Source organism: Aulonocara stuartgranti (assembly GCF_965226115.1).
Source record: "Aulonocara stuartgranti genome assembly, chromosome: 12".
NCBI classification, from domain to species: Eukaryota; Metazoa; Chordata; class Actinopteri; order Cichliformes; family Cichlidae; genus Aulonocara; species Aulonocara stuartgranti.
In genome coordinates this window covers 1,585,266-1,605,192 of record NC_138948.1, presented here as the reverse complement: position 1 = coordinate 1,605,192, position 19,927 = coordinate 1,585,266, and the positions used below count along the sequence as shown (strand labels likewise).

The 19,927-nt window shown below is 40.5% G+C and overlaps 1 protein-coding gene and 1 long non-coding RNA gene across 3 annotated transcripts; one reads left to right on the top strand and one right to left on the bottom strand.

Moving 5' to 3' along the window:
• Positions 1 to 3,359: 3,359 nt before the first annotated feature.
• On the bottom strand, positions 3,360 to 16,967 carry LOC309719131 (uncharacterized protein). 2 transcript variants are annotated; one of them, XM_082555022.1, is made up of 6 exons: positions 16,929 to 16,967; positions 14,681 to 14,751; positions 13,410 to 13,457; positions 11,049 to 11,663; positions 6,109 to 7,269; positions 3,360 to 6,022 (listed from the first exon to the last, which is right to left on the bottom strand). In XM_082555022.1, the coding sequence occupies exons 2-6, from the start codon at positions 14,718 to 14,720 to the stop codon at positions 4,461 to 4,463; spliced, it is 3,426 nt and encodes a 1,141-aa protein (XP_082411148.1). In that variant the 5' UTR covers positions 14,721 to 14,751; positions 16,929 to 16,967; the 3' UTR covers positions 3,360 to 4,460. The 2 variants fall into 2 exon arrangements, with proteins under 2 accessions (XP_082411148.1, XP_082411149.1); XM_082555023.1 differs by having other exon boundaries at positions 14,702 to 14,751.
• On the top strand, positions 14,556 to 15,265 carry LOC309719161. The gene is made up of 3 exons (XR_014280158.1): positions 14,556 to 14,589; positions 14,705 to 14,824; positions 14,996 to 15,265. It is a non-coding gene; the product is annotated as an uncharacterized lncRNA (long non-coding RNA).
• Positions 16,968 to 19,927: the final 2,960 nt, after the last annotated feature.

The window sequence follows — 19,927 nt, the reverse complement described above, 5'->3', positions numbered from 1 at the left end:
TTATTGATGCTCACAGGGAGACACGAAGACTTTAGACTCTCCTGCTGAGGTCTGATTGGTCAGTAGGCAGTGATGTCATACCTGATGATCTCTAACCTGACCTGTTAATCAGTGTGTAATCTGAACCGTAGGTGTTGATCATAACTAACTTTATAAATGGGGTCTGGTTCCTGCTACCTGAAGATTAATCCTGAGAAAATGCTTCGCTGCTGTGACCTCCACAGCGAGTTTACTGCGGCGGATCTCGAACAACCCAAATACAAAAGCCAAAGATCTCCACTTTCCACAGAAGATGGAATCAACACTGAAACATTCAGGAGGCTGAAAGTGTTTCTGTTTCTATTAAAAATATGTGTCTCGGATTATTTGCAGAAGCTTGATGATTAAATCAGATAATGGAGTCAGAACTAATATGGTTTGTCTATAAGAGCACTATTAAACACAATTATACATTTCACGTGAGAATTAAAGCTTTTAGAGCTGTATGTAATTAATAGATAATAAAGGTTTTCCAAAGTGACCAGATTAAAACATCTCCAGCTAATGTTGAAGGTATAAATTCTAAATGGCTACATTCCTCGACTGTGACTTCGTAAGTGAGGGCTCACTTGACCGCAGTGTTTCCTCAGTCTAAGTGGCTACATTCTGGGGTTTGAAGGACATATGCAGCTGAATAGCGTCTGCATAACAATGGTACGAGATGTACTCAAAGCTATTCAGGATATGTGGGAGCATATATAGAACACTTTTGAAATAAAAGGCAGCTTGTTTAAAATATGTAGGGACACAGACGGAGGTCAGAGAATTATTAATTACCTTAAGAACAAACGGTCCAATGGTGTTGAAGACCCTTTTGAAGAGTGTGCTGGTTTCATTTTGTCAACCAAACTGATGACAGCGTTCAGAGAGCTTGGTCCAAAACTCTTTAAGAGTGGTGGCCTGTTAAAGCGTGGAGTCAGAGAGAAAGGAGGAGGACTGATGTTTGCTCCGGAAATATTAGACTTATTAATAAAGAAAGAAAGTTTTCACACTCTTCATTTGAGTGACCAGTTAGAGCAGGAGGTGCAATGTTTCTGAACTTTCGAAAAGTTCCTTTTATATGTTTAATAAAATTTGTTTCATCTGCTAAAAAGACAAAATCTGTTAAATTGTTTCTATATCATTAACATAAACATATAATAAAAATGACTTCATCACTGTCAGAGATGATTCAATGATAATGAATAATCACTAAAAATGATCAAAGTCTTTGTGCTCAACTAAAACTAATCAACTGCTTTGATTACACTCTGGTTTGTTCCTGAATGGCTTCAGCCTGTGGTGAGGTGGGGGTGGGGGTGGGGGGGGGGGGGGGTCACTTGAACAATGGAGACCTGGACCTGTAGGTCCTGTTCTGTCTCATCCAATCAGCACGCAGCTCTCACGATATAAAGCAGCCTAAAGGGCAGAGTCCCACAGTTCACACTGATAACATCACCCAGACCACGATGGATGGAAGCAGGACCACAGAGCACAGATCCAGCAGCCAGACTCCATCCAGTCCCAACAACAAGACTCTGACCTCCAGGACACCTCCTGTCCTCTCCTCATGTACCGTCAGCCAGACACGCTTCTACTTCTCTCCGATGGACATCTCTGACTGCCGGGACAAACTGGAGACGCTGAGCCGTGGTCAGGACTTCCAGGAGTTGGCTCGGGAGCTGGCTCTGCACTTTGACCAGCACGTGTGCGCTCACTGCCTGGCTGTGGACGGTCTGCAGGAGGCCAGTGATGTCGAGGAAACAGACCTGTGAAAGTCTTCCACCACGTCCACAGCAGCTCCACGCCAGCTGGATGTTCACCCCACAAACCAAACGGTCCTTTTAAAGACCAAACACCCACAACTAAGAGCTCTCCAACAACAGCACTCTCATTTCTATCACTGCTGTCTGGACACGTCTGATCTTCATGTTCCTTTATGCTTCAGATTTAATCAATACCAGTTATTGATTACATCATTAACTGGCTGTTTGACAAGTTTCATGCAGAAGAATAAATTTGAGCCATTCAGTAAAACAAAGATGATTAAATCAACCTTGTTGGATTCATATTCAAAGCAATCAGTCAGATCATCTTTACTTTGCATAACCCTTACCCTGCATTTTTGTTTTTTATTCATCTCAAACTAAACGATATTTCTACAAAGTGTGAGCAACGACAGAAAGCACCATAAAACATCCTCATCGCTCACACGAAGAGTCGTTTTCCAGGCTGTTTAAACCTCCAAATAGGATCAGATATGAAATGTGTTCATTTAGTTCTGTTTTTAAAAAGATTCATTTGTTGTAGTTAATAAAAAATGTTTGAAAAGTCCTGATCAGCATTTTCTAAATGACAGAGTGAAACCAAGCTTCTCTCCACACTTCAGTTCAGAAAGGGAGCAGATGGGATAACTCTGCCTGAGTTTGCAGCAGATCCATTCAGACAGATCAGCGTCACATGTTTGTCCCCACAGTGAGAGACGTCCATCAGAGGCAGAGTGAAGCAGAGGCGTGTCTGGCTGACGGTGGACGAGGAGAGAATATAACTGCTGTGATTATATTGCATTCTCTGACATACTGAAAATCTGCAGCATCAGCAGGAACTGAATCTGCATCAACATTTAGTTCAGATTGTTTTTTGTGCTCATTTGAATAATCCTATAGATGCTTGTGAAGAAAATGCACAGTGTTAGATGATGCATATGATGCAGGTTAATTAACTACTATTTAACTGGTACATGAGCAATGATGCCGAAATCCAAAAACATTTTTATGTTTTTATTAATTAAAGCTGATTAAAAATAGGTAAGAAAGTAACCAATGGGATATTTTTGAGTCCATCTCTCACACTCCGCTGTTGGTCTTTAAAAGGACTTGTGTCTCCTTTCATTGCTCATTGGCCAAAAAACATCTGGATGATCCCCGAGACGTCTGGGAAAACTTTCTGTGGGCTGACGAGACAAAAGCTGAACTGTGATTCTCGTTACATCTGGATCAAACTAACAGCAGCTCATAAAAAGATCACAACAACAGTCAGACATGGTGATGGTAGTGTGATGGGCTGGGCTGCTGCTGAATTCTGCTCCTGAATGTCTCCACCAGAAAAACCTGAAGGAGCTTCGACCATCACTTCCTGCTCTGCAGCTAAAGAGCACTTGGGTAATGCAGCAGGACGATGATCCAAAACCAGCAAATTCTCCTTAAAAAAGTTTTTGAGTGTCTGAGTCCGGACTTAAATCAGATTAAGAAAAAAACCAAATGTTTTTTGACCACTCAGGGATCCTGCATTTACCTGCAACGATGCTGAGAATGAAAAGGCACCAAAAACACAAACCCACCTTTGTTTTTATTAGCAACAGTTTCTTTATCAGGACTTTGTTGTGCACATTACAATCACTAATTACCATAATACAGGTTATACACATTTTACCTTATAGACAAAAACTTATGCAAATCAAATATGTCAGCATAGGTGGAGCAGTTCATGTAATTTTGCAAGTTCAGTAATTTAAAAACACATAAATTCAGAGCTGAATGAAGATGTTTGACTTCATCATTTAACAACAATCAGAGCTGATTACAGAGAAAAACTGTTTACATTAATAATTAAAGAAAACACGGATACGATCTTAGTTCTGCCATAAAACTGGTGTAAATGATATGCAGATATGTTTTTATAATGAATAACTGCTGTGATATTTGGAGAGAACAGGTTAAATTATAACAAAATTTAAAAAATTATTTATTCATCATAAGTGAAAGAAAAATAATCATTAAGTTTTCTTTCACTTGTTTATTTATTCATCTTGTGTTTATTATTAATGACACATTTATGCAAAAAAAGCAAAAACAAACAACAATCATAATCAAACCACAAATATTGACAACAGAACAATATATGAAAGAACAACAAGATTCCTTTTAACAACAATCTAATATTAAAAAAGCAAAAAAACATTTTGGTCAAATGGTGATTTTGACCAAACCAAAGAAAATCATCCACATGAGTAATTTTGCTTACATAGTGCAGATTAACGTGTAAATCAAAATGATTATTATTGGTTGTGAGTGGAGTTAGTGGGCGGATGGCCACGCCCCTCCCTGAACCTGGTTCTGCTGGAAGTTTCTTCCTGTGAAAGGGAGTTTTTCCTTCCCACTGTCACCAAAGTGTTTGATCATCTGATTGTAGGGTTTCTCTGTATTGTTGTAGCGTCTTTTCGTTACCATATAAAGCCCCTTGAGGCGACTGTTGTTGTGATTTGGTGCTATATATATATAAATAAAACTGAACTGAACTATTTGAGATGATATCCAATCAGCAGCTTTTTCTGTGGTCGTGATGAACAATCATGTGTAAAACATGCAGAACAACAAGTCTGCACATGTTGTTTGTTTCTGTCCTCTAACAGTTAAAGAACAGCTGTAAAAGTGGATTTCTCTTTATAAAATGCTGCAGGTCGACGCGTCCTTGATCTCTTCATTCAAAATTTCTTGCATTAACTTATTTAGTTGTTCTTCGTGTTCTTCCTGGAGGTTTTCTTTCCCCTCTTCATTTGTCACAGATCTCATTTCTTTTTCATGTTTTTGCATTAAATTCTTGATCCTATTCGAATAGTCAGTCTTTTTGGTCACACGTCTCACCAAGTCGTAAATTTCCTTCTTATGTTCTTCCTTCTGAGCTGCTAAATCATCCACGTGTTTCTTCTGGGCTTGGTTGAACTCTTCAGCTTTCTTTCTGGCTTCCTGTTCATGTTTCTTCTTTAGATCATCCAGAGTTTTCTTATGAATTTCCTCCAGTTCTTTTATTTCCTCTTCTCTTTTTCTTTGATCGTCTTCTTTATTGATTTTTTCACATTCCAGCTTTTCGTTATAATCGTCCTGTAGTTTTTCCATTTTTTCTTTCTCTTCCTCTCGTCTTTTGTCTTCGTCTTGTCGTTGTTTGTCCCACCATTCTTTCTGTTCTTTCTCCCACTCCTCTTGTTTTCTTCTCATCTCTTCTCTGGCTTCTTCCAGTTTTCTGTCCACATTTTCTTTTGCCTCTTTTTCTGACTGAATTTGTTTGTCCAGCTTTTCAAGTTCTGTTTCAAATTCTTGTCGGCGTCTTTCTTCTTCAGCTTCCTTTTCCCTTTTCTCCTTTTCCCTGATTTCCTGTTCCTGCTTTCTCTTCTCTTCTTCTTCTCTAATTTTATTTCTCATTTTTTCGAGTTCTTTTCCTCTCTGTATTCTCTCCTTTTCTCTTTCTTCATCCATTCTTTTCTTCATAGCCTCCATTTCTTCCTTATGTTTTCTTTCAAATTCTGCCTTTTGTTCCTGAATCTCTTCTTCCTTCTTCTTTAAAATCCTCAGCATCTCCTTCCTTATCGCAGTTTCAGCCTCTTGCAGCATCTCGTTGGTGTAGAAGCTTCCTCCATTGTCCTTCACCATGGTGTCAATCTTTGTTATCAGCTCACTGACTTGTGTGCGGTTTTGTTTGTCAGAGTTATTGAACACATGGTATCTTCCTCCACAGTCAGAGATCAGCTTCTTAAAGGAACTGTGACATTTCTTCTTGATGTAATCATCAACAGACTCTCCCTGACGCTCCAGTTCATCACCTCTGGTTAAAAGAACGATGGTGAACTTTTCAGAATTCTTCCCAAAAAATTTCTTGATGAGTTTCAGTGTCTCCTTCTCCTCTGCTGTGAATCTGCCGATCTCTACCACCAGCAGGAAGACATGTGGTCCTGGAGCCAGGAGACTGACACATTTCACCAGCTCCTCTTGAATTTCTTCATTGGACAAACTTGTGTCAAACAGACCTGGAGTGTCGACCACAACAACAGGACGACCCTCCACCTCACTATTTGCTTTCTGACAGCATTGTGTGACCGACATTTGACTTGATGCAGCTTCAAACTCGTCTCTTCCTAAAATGGTGTTTCCTGTAGAGCTCTTTCCACAGCCGGTCTTCCCAATCAGCACAATCCTGAGACAGTCTGAGTCCTGTTCTCCAACTTCACCACCTAAAACATGAAAACAGTTGCATTTAACTTAGAGTTAGATCAGGACTCAGTGGGTCATTGGAAAATATAAAATCTAAACTACTTACCAGTGACAAGTTTTAAGACTTTCTCCATTTGTGCGTGTAAAAATGTTGCAGTTGTATAACAGCACAGTTGTCCTGTAGGCTGACTAATTTTGTCCACAATCTCAAACATCTCTGGGATCTGCTGTTTTTTCTTGATGTTGAGAACAACTGATCTTCCTCCACAGCTCTGGAGGAGCTTCTGGATGTTCTTATTTTCCTTTAAAAAGTTACCAACAGCTGGATCTGTAGGATCTGAGTCCACGGTGAACAGAATCATGGTGAAGTTATTGACTCGAGAGCCGAATGCATCCTGGATGGTCTCTAACTCTCCCTTGTCTTCATCAGTGAGGGGAGCCACAGGTAGGACCAGGATGAAGGCATGGACACCCTCAGGATCACAGAGGGAGATACACTTGAATGATTCCTCCATCACTGCCTCCTGAGGTTTTCCATACAAGGCAGGCAGCTCCACCAGGGAAACCCAACGTCCACACACCTCTCCCTGATGTTTAACACACTCTGATGAGTTGGAGGCTGAATGAAGCTCAGTCTGACCTAAAATGGCCTTGGCTGCTGACGTCTTCCCTGCTGCTCTCCTCCCAAACAGAACCAGGTTCAGACTGGACTTCAGATTGGGTTTAGCCTCTTCTTTTAACATGAGATATTTCCCCCAGTTTTCACTCACTATCTCATTCATTTCTTCCATCAACTCTGAATAATCTGTAGCAGAACAATTTTTTTCAAACCAGTTCTGCCTTTGGTTGCAGTCTTCAATGAGTTTTTCCACTGAGTTATTGCCTTTCTCCTCTTTCTGTGTTATAATGACCATTGAGTGTTTAAGGGCATCTTGACCAAACAAGCTCAGGACCAAATTCAGAGTTTTTCTGTCCTCTTCGGTGAAATCAGAAGGTTTGACTAACAGCAGCAGAACGTTTGGTCCAGGAGGACAGAGACTCACACAGCTCTTCATCACTTCGAACAGAGTTTTCACAGACAGACTGAAGATGTCGGGGGTTTTGACTACTGTTAACGGTTTCCCTTTCCACTCTCCAGAGGCAGCGCGACATTGCTTTCCTCCAAGGACTTTAGGCATATTAAACTCTTTCTTTCTAATGATGATCTTTTCGAGGGATGATTTTTTGTTCTCACTTTTTCCAAAAAGCATTATCCTGAGTTCATGTGCTGAAAAACAAAGATAAAACTTGTAAATTACCTTTAAAATTGTGACACACAGACTTTTGTCACCACAGTTTTACTACATTCTGTTACAGGGTTTGAAACATTAATAAGATCACCTGATTGGTTAAATACCACCACCATTTACTTATTTTTCCTAAAACAGTTAGCTGATGATTGCTCACGATAACAAGAAAACTGCAGATGCACTCTCTATTCACAGCGCACAACCAGTATCACCTTTTAATATCATCTGCCCCTCTGTGAATCGCTGCCTTATCGTGGTTGAGGGGCTTGTGTGTTCCAGGGATCCCAGGTGCTATGCTGTTGGGGGGCTTTTGCCACCTGGTTGTGTGTCCCATTACAAGTTGGCCCTGAGTGAGGGACCAGACACTAAGCCATTTAGAAGACCCTTATAAGACCCTTACCAGACCAAGGGAACAGTTTACCCTGTCAGGCATCCGGTTACCTGGGCACCATTTTGGAGCTAGGACATGGGAGGTGACCCGAGGGAGAGCATCTGGTGACTTGCCTTAGCCCATGGGGCCTGGCCGGGTGCAACCTGAAGAAGGAACATAGGCCCATCCTCCTTTAGGTAACCCATCTTAAGACGCCATAGAGGTCGGGTGCAATGTGTGTACTAAGAACGTTGACACTGGCAGACTGATCCCTGCTACAGAGACTGGTGACTTGGACATGGACTCTCACCTCTCTGGTGGGGAAGGAGCCTGAGCTAGTGCATGAGGCCTGGGAATGCTTTGGTATTCCACCGGATAAGCTAGAGGAGTTGGCTAGAAAGAGGAAGGTGTGAGGTTCTCTGCTTAGGCTGCTGCCTCCAGAAACCAAAGTCTGGGGACAACAGGGACAAAGTCATCCCTCACCATAGGTGAGGACACAGAGGCAGTTATACAACTCGTTGGTGGTAGAGCTCCTGGGGTGGATGAGGTTTGCCCTGAGTTCCTGAAGGCTCTGGATGTTGTAGAGCTGTCTTGGTTCACACACCTCTACAGGATCTCATTGAGAGCCTTTAGATTGGTAAGCCAGGGTGGGGGTTCTTATCCTCAACAAGGTGGACATAAGGGGGTGCTCCAACTACAGTGGCTTGCAAAAGTATTCGACCCCCTTGAACTTTTCCACATTTTGTCACATTACAGCCACAAACATGAATCAGTTTTATTGGAATTCCAGGTGAAAGACCAACACAAAGTGGTGCACACCTGAGAAGTGGAACGAAAATCAGACATGATTCCAAACATTTGTTACAAATAAATAACTGCAAAGTGGGGTGTGCGTAATTATTCAGCCCCTTTGGTCTGAGTGCAGTCAGTTGCACATAGATGTTGCCTGATGAGTGCTAATGACTAAACAGAGTGCACCTGTGTGTAATCTAATGTCAGTACAAATACAGCTGCTCTGTGACGCCTCAGAGGTTGTCTAAGAGAATATTGGGAGCAACAACACCATGAAGTCCAAAGAACACAGCAGACAGGTCAGGGATAAAGTTATTGAGAAATTTAAAGCAGGCTTAGGCTACAAAAAGGTTTCCCAAGCCTTGAACATCCCACAGAGCACTGTTCAAGCCATCATTCAGAAATGGAAGGAGTATGGCACAACTGTAAACCTACCAAGACAAGGACGTCCACATAAACTCACAGGCCGAACAAGGAGAGCGCTGATCAGAAATGCAACGTGGAATTCCAATAAAATTGATTCATGTTTGTGGCTGTAATGTGACAAAATGTGGGAAAGTTCAAGGGGGTCGAATACTTTTGCAAGCCACTGTATATGGAGATCACATTCCTCAACCTCTCCAGGAAAGTCTATTCCAGGATGATGGAAAGGAAGGTCCATGCTTTAGTCAAAACTCGGATACAGAAGGAACAATGTGGTTGTAGTCCCAATCACGGAACACTGGACCAGCTCTTAACCTCGCAGAGATATCTGAGGGTGCATGGAAGTTTGCCCTACTCGTCTACATGCGTTTAGTGGACTTGGAGAACGCCTTTGACCGTGTCCCTCAGAGCATTCTGTGAGAAGTTCTTCAGGGGTATGGAGTGTTTTGCCTGTTGCAGCAAGCCATTTGATTCTTCTACAACCATTGCTAGAGCTGGGTCCACACTGCTGGCAACAAGTCAGACTCCTGGTGGGTGTTGGACTCCAGCAGGACTGCCCTTTGTCACCAATCCAGTTCATTATTTTTATGGACAGAATTTCTAGGTGCAGTCCAGTGGTGGAAGGCACAAATTCGTCTCTGCTTATTTTTTCAGATTATGTGTTTCTCATCAGTTTGGCTCATCAGGTGGTGTCCTCCAGCTCGCATTGCAACAGTTCACAGCCAAGTGTGACGTGGCGAGAATGAGAATCAGCACCTCTAAATCAAAGGCCATGGTCCTGTAAAGTTATTTATTTCATATTCTGTATAGTTTTTCATATTTATATCCTGTTCATAGCCTGTACATAGCTTGTACTCACTACAGCCTGTACATACTTAGTTATAGAATATTCACAACATACTTCATACCGTGTACATTATAACATACCATAATAGACCCATTTCTGTAGTATACTTACATATCTATATTATTGCTAATATATATTGTAATATATCTATATCACTAAAGCACTTCTGGATGGATGCAAACTGCATTTCGTTGCCCTGTACCTGTGCATGTGCAATGACAATAAAGTTGAATTCTATAATTCACAGTTGGAAGAGGAGCTCCGCCTTCTTTCAAATTGGAATCGTTCAAACCTGAACTGAAGTTGGAAAGTTCACAGCTAGACGCAGATGATCTCACCTCTCCATAATCCATGACTTTCTAAAATAGTTTCCTAGAACTGTTATCAAGCTAAACACCTTTCTTACCAACAGTACCTTAGGCTACGTCCACATGTACACGGGTATTTTTGAAAATACGGTATTTTCTATGCATTTGGGCCTTTCATCTACACATTAACAGCATTCTGGGTCACTGACAGCTGAGATTTTAAAAAACTCCTGCCAGGGTGGAGATTTTCAATTTACTCACGCAACATCAAAGGTGTGCGCCGTTTTTGACGTCACGCTGTGCGCCACGTTATTGTTTACATGAGATGAATTTCAACAATGGCAGATAAAGACAAAATACTGTCTATCTGCTGTTAATCTTACTATCTGCAGTTTTCACAGGCTTACATACACACACACAGTTACTGTCCCTCCGTTAAGAAAGACAGAGTGAACTTCGGACGTGGTTTCTACATTCAACACAGACGTTGTCACAACCCAAATCCCGACGTCCGTTTTGAATAAATGTAATATTTTTTCAGTTACATTTCTGTATGCTCTATGCATGTGGTTCATTCCCAACGTGTGAGTCTACACAACAGCCAAAATACTGTCTTTAGTTATTAACATTTGAAATAATGAAAGCACTTGAAAATGGCACTTGCAAAGTAACACAAAATTAGCTGCCTTTCAGAAAAACAATAACATTTCAGAAGTACTGAAGGTTTTGTCAGGATACAAAGGCCTGTTTACTCTTTCCCTCCCAGGCTTCTATACTTCCGATTGGCCAACATTTCATTTTTAGCGTTTACATGTGGACGGGATTATATTTAAGAGTTGGATCATTTAAAAAAAAAGTCATCTCCAGGATTTCTTTCAGAAAGGTAGTGAGCCAGCAGTTGTCAGGAGTTTCCAGACAGTTTTACAAATTGCTGGATTTGTAAAACACTGTTGAAAACCCTGAACTTAAACCTGACCATCACATTATACTGTACAGAAAACACAGTTTTAGACTCACCGCCCCTAATAGGATCCACGTTGGCAGGGACTTTTTCTTCCTCATCTTGACTGGGTGAAACCGATGTTTCCTCACTGGAAACTTCCTCCCTCATGCTCTTCTTCACCACTGTATCTATGGCTGCTAACAGCTGCTCTTGTTCCAGGTTCTTCTGCCACAACAATTTTTCTCTACATTTCTTGATAATCTCTCCTAACTGTGGATGCTGCTGATACTTTTCAATGGAACTTGAACTCTTGTCTTTGGGCATTATCAGAGCCAGTGAACGATCAAATGATGGATCACCGAAGAGTTCAAGGACTCTTTGTAGCCTCTGTCTGTGATCCTCAGTGAAGTCTGCAGGCTGGAGGACCAGCAGAAACACATGAGGTCCAGGAGCAGACAGTCTCACACAGTCCTCAACTTGTTTCGTCAGATCTTCTGGGGAGATTTTAGCCGACAACAGATCTGGAGTGTTGATGAGATCAATTTCTTTCCCCTTCAGCTCCCTTTTGACTCTCAGACAGAGGTCTGCTTTATCCTCAGAGCTGAACACAGTTGCTCCCAGTATGAAGTTCCCCACTGAGCTCCTCTTAGACCAGCTGTTCCCCAGCAGAACGACCCTCAGCTCAGACACTGAAAAATAAGTTCAGTTTCTGAAACACTGAGTTTATTTTAAACACACATTTTTAAATTATTCATTGATTTTTTTGTAGAAACTATAATATTCATGCCTCATTCTGTGATGTTTTAACAACATTTTCTTCTCCTTTTGTAAAAGAAATGAAATGATTATGCTCTTCAGTCTAAAACAGTTTAAACATGTAGGAGACGAAAGTTAGCCTGTTAATGTCTAATATTTTATCCATGTTGTAAGATGTACATATTGGTAATAATTTAGATTCCAATGGTTATAGATAAGGAAACACTTAAATAAATGAGGAAATTAATTTTACTTTAAAATCACATTTTAGCATCATTTTCATGGTTATTTAGTGTTTTTCTACTTTTTTAGTTGCTGTTGCTTTAATCCGCTGTAATAACGCCCATGCTGGGCAGTCACACCTCTGCACTGTGGAGGCTGTAACCAGTGTTGGGGAGTAACGGAATACATGTACCACCGTTACGTATTTAAAATACAAAATATGAGTAACTGTATTCCGTTACAGTTACCGTTTAAAAAGGTGGTATTCAGGATACAGTTACTTTGTTGAAATAAATGGATTACACGGCCGTATTTTCCTGTGTCATGAGGCTCTGTCCTCTCTATATTTGGTAATATTTTTGGTGAGTGCGAGGGAGGGAGAAAAAGGAAAAGTACAACTTGTCACGGAGCAGAAACGGGAGCTGGAAGCATGTAAATATAATAACAACCACTGCAGCCTGACGAGCCCAGCTGTGAGTAAGCTATTAAGACTCGACTGTACGCTGTGTTCCTGTTTCCTCTGAAACAATAAGTCCTGTTGCAGCAGCCTTTCAATGCCTCTCTCTGTCTCTGCTAGCAAAGTCGACCCAGACAACAAAGTAAAGCTATTTTTCAGCTACGAGCCCGACACGAACCCGACGTATCAGCCAGAGGTCCCTTTGCTACGGTTCAGAGCCGCGGACCTGTTTTATATACGCGAGGAATAGTTTTCTATGAGATCGCTGCAAAAAGTGCAGCCTTACCTAATGTCCACCTACTGTTACTCATTTACATCAAGATTTAAACATGTAGCTGGTGTTGGTGTGGAGAGTAACCTGCAGTAATAGTAATAAATCACACAGCAATAGTACATTCATTATCATGCTATTTACAAAGTAATCCAAAGTATTCAGAATACGTTAGGAAATACATTTTGGGACATGTAATCTGTAATCTGTAATCTGTAGTGGAATACGTTTTAAAAGTAACCTTCCCAACACTGACTGTGACTCGCTGTGGAGTCAAACAGTTTAAATAATTTTGTCGTGCAGCGTACAGCGACATTCATGTGAGTTCAGGTTTGTGGAAATTAATATTTGTGCGTTTGTTTTCAGCTACAAAGCAACTTTTGTGGATTATTTCAACTGCACAAGGACACATGTACGGCTTCACTACCAGCTGGTGATTTCCACGGTCACTGAACATTTTTACTCAATTTCTTCAAAAATATTAACAGTATGAACAAAACAGAAATATACTTATACATATTTAATCAATTTAATTTCCCATTCAATGCATTCAAGATTTTGACCTGTAACTACTGGACTCACAAATAAGCAGGAAATCAGGCTGCAGGATTTAATAGATGCTTCGTTCTCTCTTTAAATAAGAAAGCTCCTGGCAGAACATTTCATTCCTCTAATCCACCAGCTTCTCTTATTTTATTCATGATATGAAATGTTGTTAGTTTGACTTACAGTCCTCAGACTCTGAGCTGCTGTGTTCTGGTTTGTTGAAATCATCATCTGCAAAAATACAGAAACATGAATCAGTGCTCCAATTTACAATTTCAGGCTGAAAACACAAGAATCTACAAATGCTACGGGAATAAAGTTTAAAAAAAAATTTCAGTTTAGCAAAAGTAAGTTTAGTTTGTTAACTGCTCTGGCATCACCTTTACACAGACACTTTCAACACATACGGATCAATATTTAATCCAAGCTGTCAGAGCTCACAGCTCACATCAGTACAAAATGAAAATGATCAAAATTAAATCATCAATCATCATAATTCAATTAGCTCATTAAATGTTATTTCCTCCTAAAATCATTTATGTTCAGCGAAGATAAGTAAATAAACACTCTGTGTGTGTGTGTGTGTGTGTGTGTGTGTGTGTGTGTGTGTGTGTGTGTGTGTGTGTGTGTGTGTACATAATCATATACTGTGCATCCCAAAAGTCCCCGTTCATTTCCTTCTTTCGTTGCTTGGGCATCAGTGAAAGCTTTACAGTTCTTGTAAGACGATCACTCGCCTGGCTCGCCAACACCGAAGCTGCTGCTTAGCAGGTTTTTCAGTCCCTGACTGCAATTCAATGTGAGTTTGAGAAACTTTATGGACGTCACATTAGTGCATTAGTGTAACACATAACACAACTTGTGCAATCCATAGCAAGTTTCTTGAAACGCCTCCTTGAGCAGGCGTTCATGCAAAGCCAACGAAGGTTCATCAAAGGGCTGCACTCTAACTCAGCATCACAGCTCGACTCAGCGGCTGCTTCAGAGAGGATAAAGCTCTGCCTGTACCAGCTTCAGGTTATTCAGAAATTTAAAGCAGCAAATTATAATGCTGAGTGTAAATGTGTGAATCACTCCTGCAACCTCCGTCCTGGAAAAGTTCAGTGACGAGTCTCTTCTCTCTGGTTGAAGCTGGTGGTTTAGTGTGCAGAGTCTCAAGTTTCATTTGGAGCTGATTTATGTGCTGAACATAAATGTTTTTTATGTTTGTTTTTAAGAGAAAACTAATTCAACAAAAAGTGGAAAAAAAACTCATCATATTTCTTTTTCTGTTTACAAAACAGAGAATTATTATTATTATCATGATGTGGGGTTTTTTTTTCTTCCAACAGGTGAACAGGTGTGTTGCATGGTCAGAATCACAGTAAGTTACCAAAGGCCAACAGTGCCAACCAATTTTCACACTCCTGTCAGTATAAACAATGAATCTGATCTCAGCAGGCTGCAGGTCTCACCTGCAGTCTGTCTGGACTCACCAGGTGCTGCTGCCATCATGTCACTGCTGAAAGTCCACCGACTGACTGACCTGAGAGAGGAAAAGATGCTTTTAAGCTCTCTTGTGCTAAACTTGCTTATACAGACACATGCAGTATCATACAGTAAGTCTTTGGATGAGCAGTGAATACTAAATACTTTACACTGTGTCCCCAGAACTCCAGAAAAACAATGGTCTGCACAGCTCAGATGCCAGAAACACAGTAAGCTGTTGTGCATCAACTATTGAATTATTATTTTGTAACTTTGATGTGTTTCTTTGGTCTGTTGTTCAGAATGATGCAGACAGACAGCAGCTACGTCAAATCTCCAAGCAAAGCCTTACAGTCCACATAAAGACCTTGAAAAGCTCATCCATGCCTTCATTACTTCGAGACTAGACTATTGCAATTCTCTGTACGTGGACCTCCAATTCTCTCTCCTCCAGCGTTTAGTTCAAAACGCCTCTTAACTGGCACCAGAGGGCATGATGACATCACTACTGTTCTAGCCAAGCTAAACTGGCATGTCCGATGTCCGCATGTCAGATTCCAGTCAATCGTTTAAATCACGCTTAAAAACTCACCTGTTCCATCTAGCGTTTGAAGCAAGTTAGTTTGGACTTCCTCTCGGTCTGCAGTTGTGCTGTGTAACTGTAACTGTAACTGGTTTTAATTGTTTTTAACTGTTTTTGTTGCTTTTGTTGTTTCTGTTTTGCTACCTTGTGTGAAGCACTTTGATGCACACTGTCCTTTTTAAATGTGCTATAGAAATAAAATATTGATTGAGTTAGCAAACTAAAGTTTTTCTTCACAAGCACTGAAAACATTCATGCTAAGCTTCTAAGCAGTCGTTGTGTGTTATACGTTTCCTGTCATTTGTTTCATTCTTGAGTATCTGAACTTTTCTTCTGCTTTTCTTTGTGTGAACATGAACAAGAATATTGATGTGAGTAGTTTCACAGTCTGTTAAGACGATGAACTAAAACGACCTGGTCCAAAACTTTAGAGGTGGAAAAACTACATATCAGAAATCACTGAAAGTGAAGATAAATGTGGAAGTGCAGCAAGACAGCAAGAGCAAAGTAACTCTGACGTGGACGATCTGTTTTTGGACAAACAAGGTTTAAAAGATAAATGTTTGTGTTTTAAGTGGATTCAGAAGGTTAGTAACAGGATTTAGAGAGGACTCAGCCTCAGAATTATCACGAAAATTGATTTTATGAGCTAAAAATGAAAAGTCGACTGACTCAAACACTTGTTAAAAACATGTTAATACTAAACAATATTGGCGTTTTCTTAAAAATAAAAAGTGGACAGCATTATTTTAGCTCACTGAAACACTCTTCTGGACTCAAACTAAGACCCTTGTTAATGTCACAGATTACAGTACCAGCGTACATGTAACATCTAACATGTAACATGTAACATGTAACATGTAACATGTCAATTTAAGGATCTTTTCATAGGAAAGAGATTCTTCATCCACTTCAAAAGTGCACTTCTTAGTTTGTTTTCATGTTGCCACTCATTAAGTCAGTCATTCCATAAAATACACAAAATGTTAAAGGACAGTTTCAGGTTTAATAAACATTTGCAAGCAGAGCTGTTTATCTAAGCAGCAGAGGGAACCAATAAGGACAGCTGCAAAAACATCTGTACACTCAAAAACGGATTAGTATCCCTCACAAACATGAAGCAATAATTCTGAGTAAAATGCAGCTGAAATATGTGAAATCAAAGGTTTATTGATTTAATAAAATTATATTACTAAGGACAATAATCCTGGTATATACTGAATGTATATCAATCAACTACATTTCACCAGATTAAACATTTTATATTGTTCTTATGTAACAAATTTACAATGATTAATTACCCAAAGTCAGAGTTTTGAACATAAATATTATTTTTGAGTCTGTCCACATCTCTCAGCCAGTCAGGAAAAATGCAAATGAGGTGGAAAACCTGATTTAATTAAAATGAAGAAATGACCGAAACAAATTTCATGTCAAAAATATTTTAGTTTAGCCAAAAAGGAGGAAGCGAAAGAGTCACAGCAGAAACACTAAAAAAGGCAAATAACTTAGATTCTATGAGAATAAAGACGATGAAAATCTGACTGATCTGTTATAGTTTGAGTGATTGATTCCTTTTAACAGCAGGTGTGTGTGTGTGTGTGTGTGTGTGTGTGTGTGTGTGTGTGTGTGTGTGTGTGTGTGTGTGTTACCTGTTTGCCTCGATCCGACTTCACAGCTGAACACCTCTGCACGCTCTGAGACACAGCAGTGCTTCTTCTTCTGTGTGATTGTGTGTCTGATCACATGGTGTGCGTGCGGTGGGGGGGTAGTGATGGTGATCATGTTTTCTGTACTTTCGCCAAAATAAAAATCTTTTTTGTTTGTATATGTTAGTAATCATTAATCATAAAAATAACTTATTTCAAAGAAGAATGATCCACACTTGAGACCTGATTTTAAAATATATTTGTACATGTACGTATTAAAGCAGGTAGCATTGCGCGAGTGTTTTCCTTTAAGAAATCAAATCATTATTTTTAAAGTGTACTTCGGTTTGACTCTCGTCGTCTTTTTCCAATATTTTATTTGTCCAAGTGTGACAAACGTCACAAATCACGATGTATTAAATGCTTTTCACAGCACATCCATCCTCTGGGTTTCAGGGGCAGCAGCAGTCTGATCACCGCCTCCTCTGAAGAACTCGCCTGACATTTGTGATGGAAAATCTCTGAATGATCATCAGCAAATCAAAGTTGTCCTTTTGTTATTTATTGAAAGCAAACAAATCAAAGTCACTGATATATATAAGTGCATCATATCAGACTCAACCAAGGCTGAAGCAGAAACAGTGCTACAGTACTTCTGTCACCCCCACGTCTGGATACGTCTCACTTCCTCCTGTTGACAGATGACACACCGTATGTGGTGAACAGTCCGCTGACTTTTCACCAAATAATAGAAGTGGTGTCTTTCTTACCGTAATGTTTCCACCTACAACTTCCTGTTTACCACAGAACGCAACTATATCAAACCTAATAAAAAAACAACATCACGGAGAAACTTTATTAATCGTGGAGGAAAATGTAGTTGTCATAAAATCATAAATACGACTCACAACAAAGCAAATTTATGAAATGAAGCATAGAAAGAGAAACATGTAGCCTCCACCTTCATCCCCAACACTCAGCAGGCTGAATCGTCTTAAAGGATCTTGACAAGTCAAAGATCAATTTACAAACTGTGGTGTTGGGTCAATGTTCTGAGCTTCTCAACTATCTTCTCACCTGAGAGGGTGTGCTGGCGGGTCTGACTAACTGGGTGGTATCTGGGGCTGTGATGCAGGGTGGCATGGAGGGGGATGGAGGTCAGAGTGATGGGGGTTTGCTGGAGGAATGTGGAGGTGTCAGAGGAGCACAGGTCGTGTGATGTGATGATGTTTGAGCAGGAGGAGGCGGAGTTAAACCTGTTGTTTTAACTCCTTTGCTCTATGCACATCAGAGTTTCACCCCCACCTTCAGCGATTTTTCTCTGCCCTCTCCTCACGTCCCTGTTATCGCTGCTCCAGCTTCCTTCAGTAGATCACGATCAAGTATCAAGTCTTTGTAAAACCAGGTTTTCTAAAATCTTCAAAAACTAAGAAAGCAGAGAAACTGCTCTGTAATTCCATCCATCCATCTTCATCCGCTTTATCCGAGGCCGGGTCGCGGGGGCAGCAGCCTAAGCAAAGCTCTGTAATTGAATACATTTTATTTCCATATTTGTAGATAATTTTTCTGTCTTATTTATATACTGTTATTTACTTATGGTCTATATTATTCTTATAAATATGCCTGTGTTTGAAGAACTGACTGCAGACTCTTATGTTATTTAACCATGTCATGTATTTCATTTTTATCAACTTCCTCTAATTAAAGGAGAACGATGGCCCGTGATTTATACCCTCCTTCCTTGTTCATTGCACCCCCAGCTGGTCGCAGCAGATGCCCGCCCCTCTCACAGCCTGGTTCTGCCAGAGGTTTCCTCCTCCTAAAGGAGAGGTTTTCCTCCCCACTGTCACCAAGTGTTTGCTCAAATGTGATCATCTGATTCTTGGGTTTTCTCTTACAGTATAAAGCACCGTGGGGTGACTGTTGCTGTGAATTGGAGCTTTATAAATTAAATTAATTGAATTTCTCTTTGGGAGCACAATGATTAAAAACAAAGGAAAAGCAGTGCACATCCCACTCTAAGTGCATCTTATCAAAGCCAGAATACTTCCTTCACACACCCATCCCACATGTGGCTATGGCTCACGTCCTCATGATCACAGCGTGCACCACACAACAGAAGTGGTTTCTTTCCTACAGTAATGTTTTCACCCACAGCTTCCTGTTTACCACAGGTATGAAATGTCACATGTTTTGTGTGCATGTTTAGTCTACAACACAATACAAAAGACATAAAACCTATTGTTTCTACTGTGCAGCAACAGCAGTGCATAAACGTCTGTGAGCTGAGGAGAGCAGCAGCTCAACTTCTGGGAGAGGAATGCTGTCCCATCTTTGTCTAATGCAGTTTAGCATCATCCTGCTGAAACATGAAGGCCTTCCCTTAAAAATACTTTTCTAGATGGGAGCATATACTGCTCTAAAAGCTGTAGATACCTTTCAGTATTGATGGTGACTTTCCAGACGTGTACGCTGCCAATCCCATAGATGCTGATGCCCCCTCATACCATCAGAGATGCAGGCTTTGAACTGAGCGCTGATAAAACGCTCTGGTCCTTGATTCTCTTTAGTCCAGAGGATGCAGTGTTCATGCTTTCCAACAAAAAATTTAAATCTAGATTAGTCTGAGCTCAGAACAGTTTCCACTTTGCCTCAAACCATTTTAAATGAGCTTTGGTCCAGGAAGGATAGTCATGTTCATATGTGGCTTCCTCTTTGCATAATGGAGCTTTAACCTGCATGTTCAATTCACTTCACTTCAATTTTATTTATACTGCGCAAAATCACAAAAACAGTCGCCTCAAGGTGCTTTATATTGTAGACCCTACAATAATAAAACAAACACTGACAAAACCCAACAATCATATTACTGCCTATGAAAAAGCACTTTGGTGACAGTGGGAAGGAAAAACTCCCTTTTTACAGGAAGAAACCTCCAGCAGAACCAGGCTCAGGGAGGGGCGGGGCATCTGCTGTGATTGGTTGGGGTGAGAGAAGGAAGA

Coding starts and splice junctions, on each gene's coding strand:
- LOC309719131 (XM_082555022.1), bottom strand. CDS start 14,720: ATGATGGCAGCAGCACCTGGTGAGTCCAGACAGACTGCAG. Junction 13,458..14,680: donor TGAGTCCAGACAGACTGCAG/GTGAGACCTGCA, acceptor GTATTTTTGCAG/ATGATGATTTCAACAAACCA. Junction 6,023..6,108: donor AGTCTTAAAACTTGTCACTG/GTAAGTAGTTTA, acceptor TTCATGTTTTAG/GTGGTGAAGTTGGAGAACAG.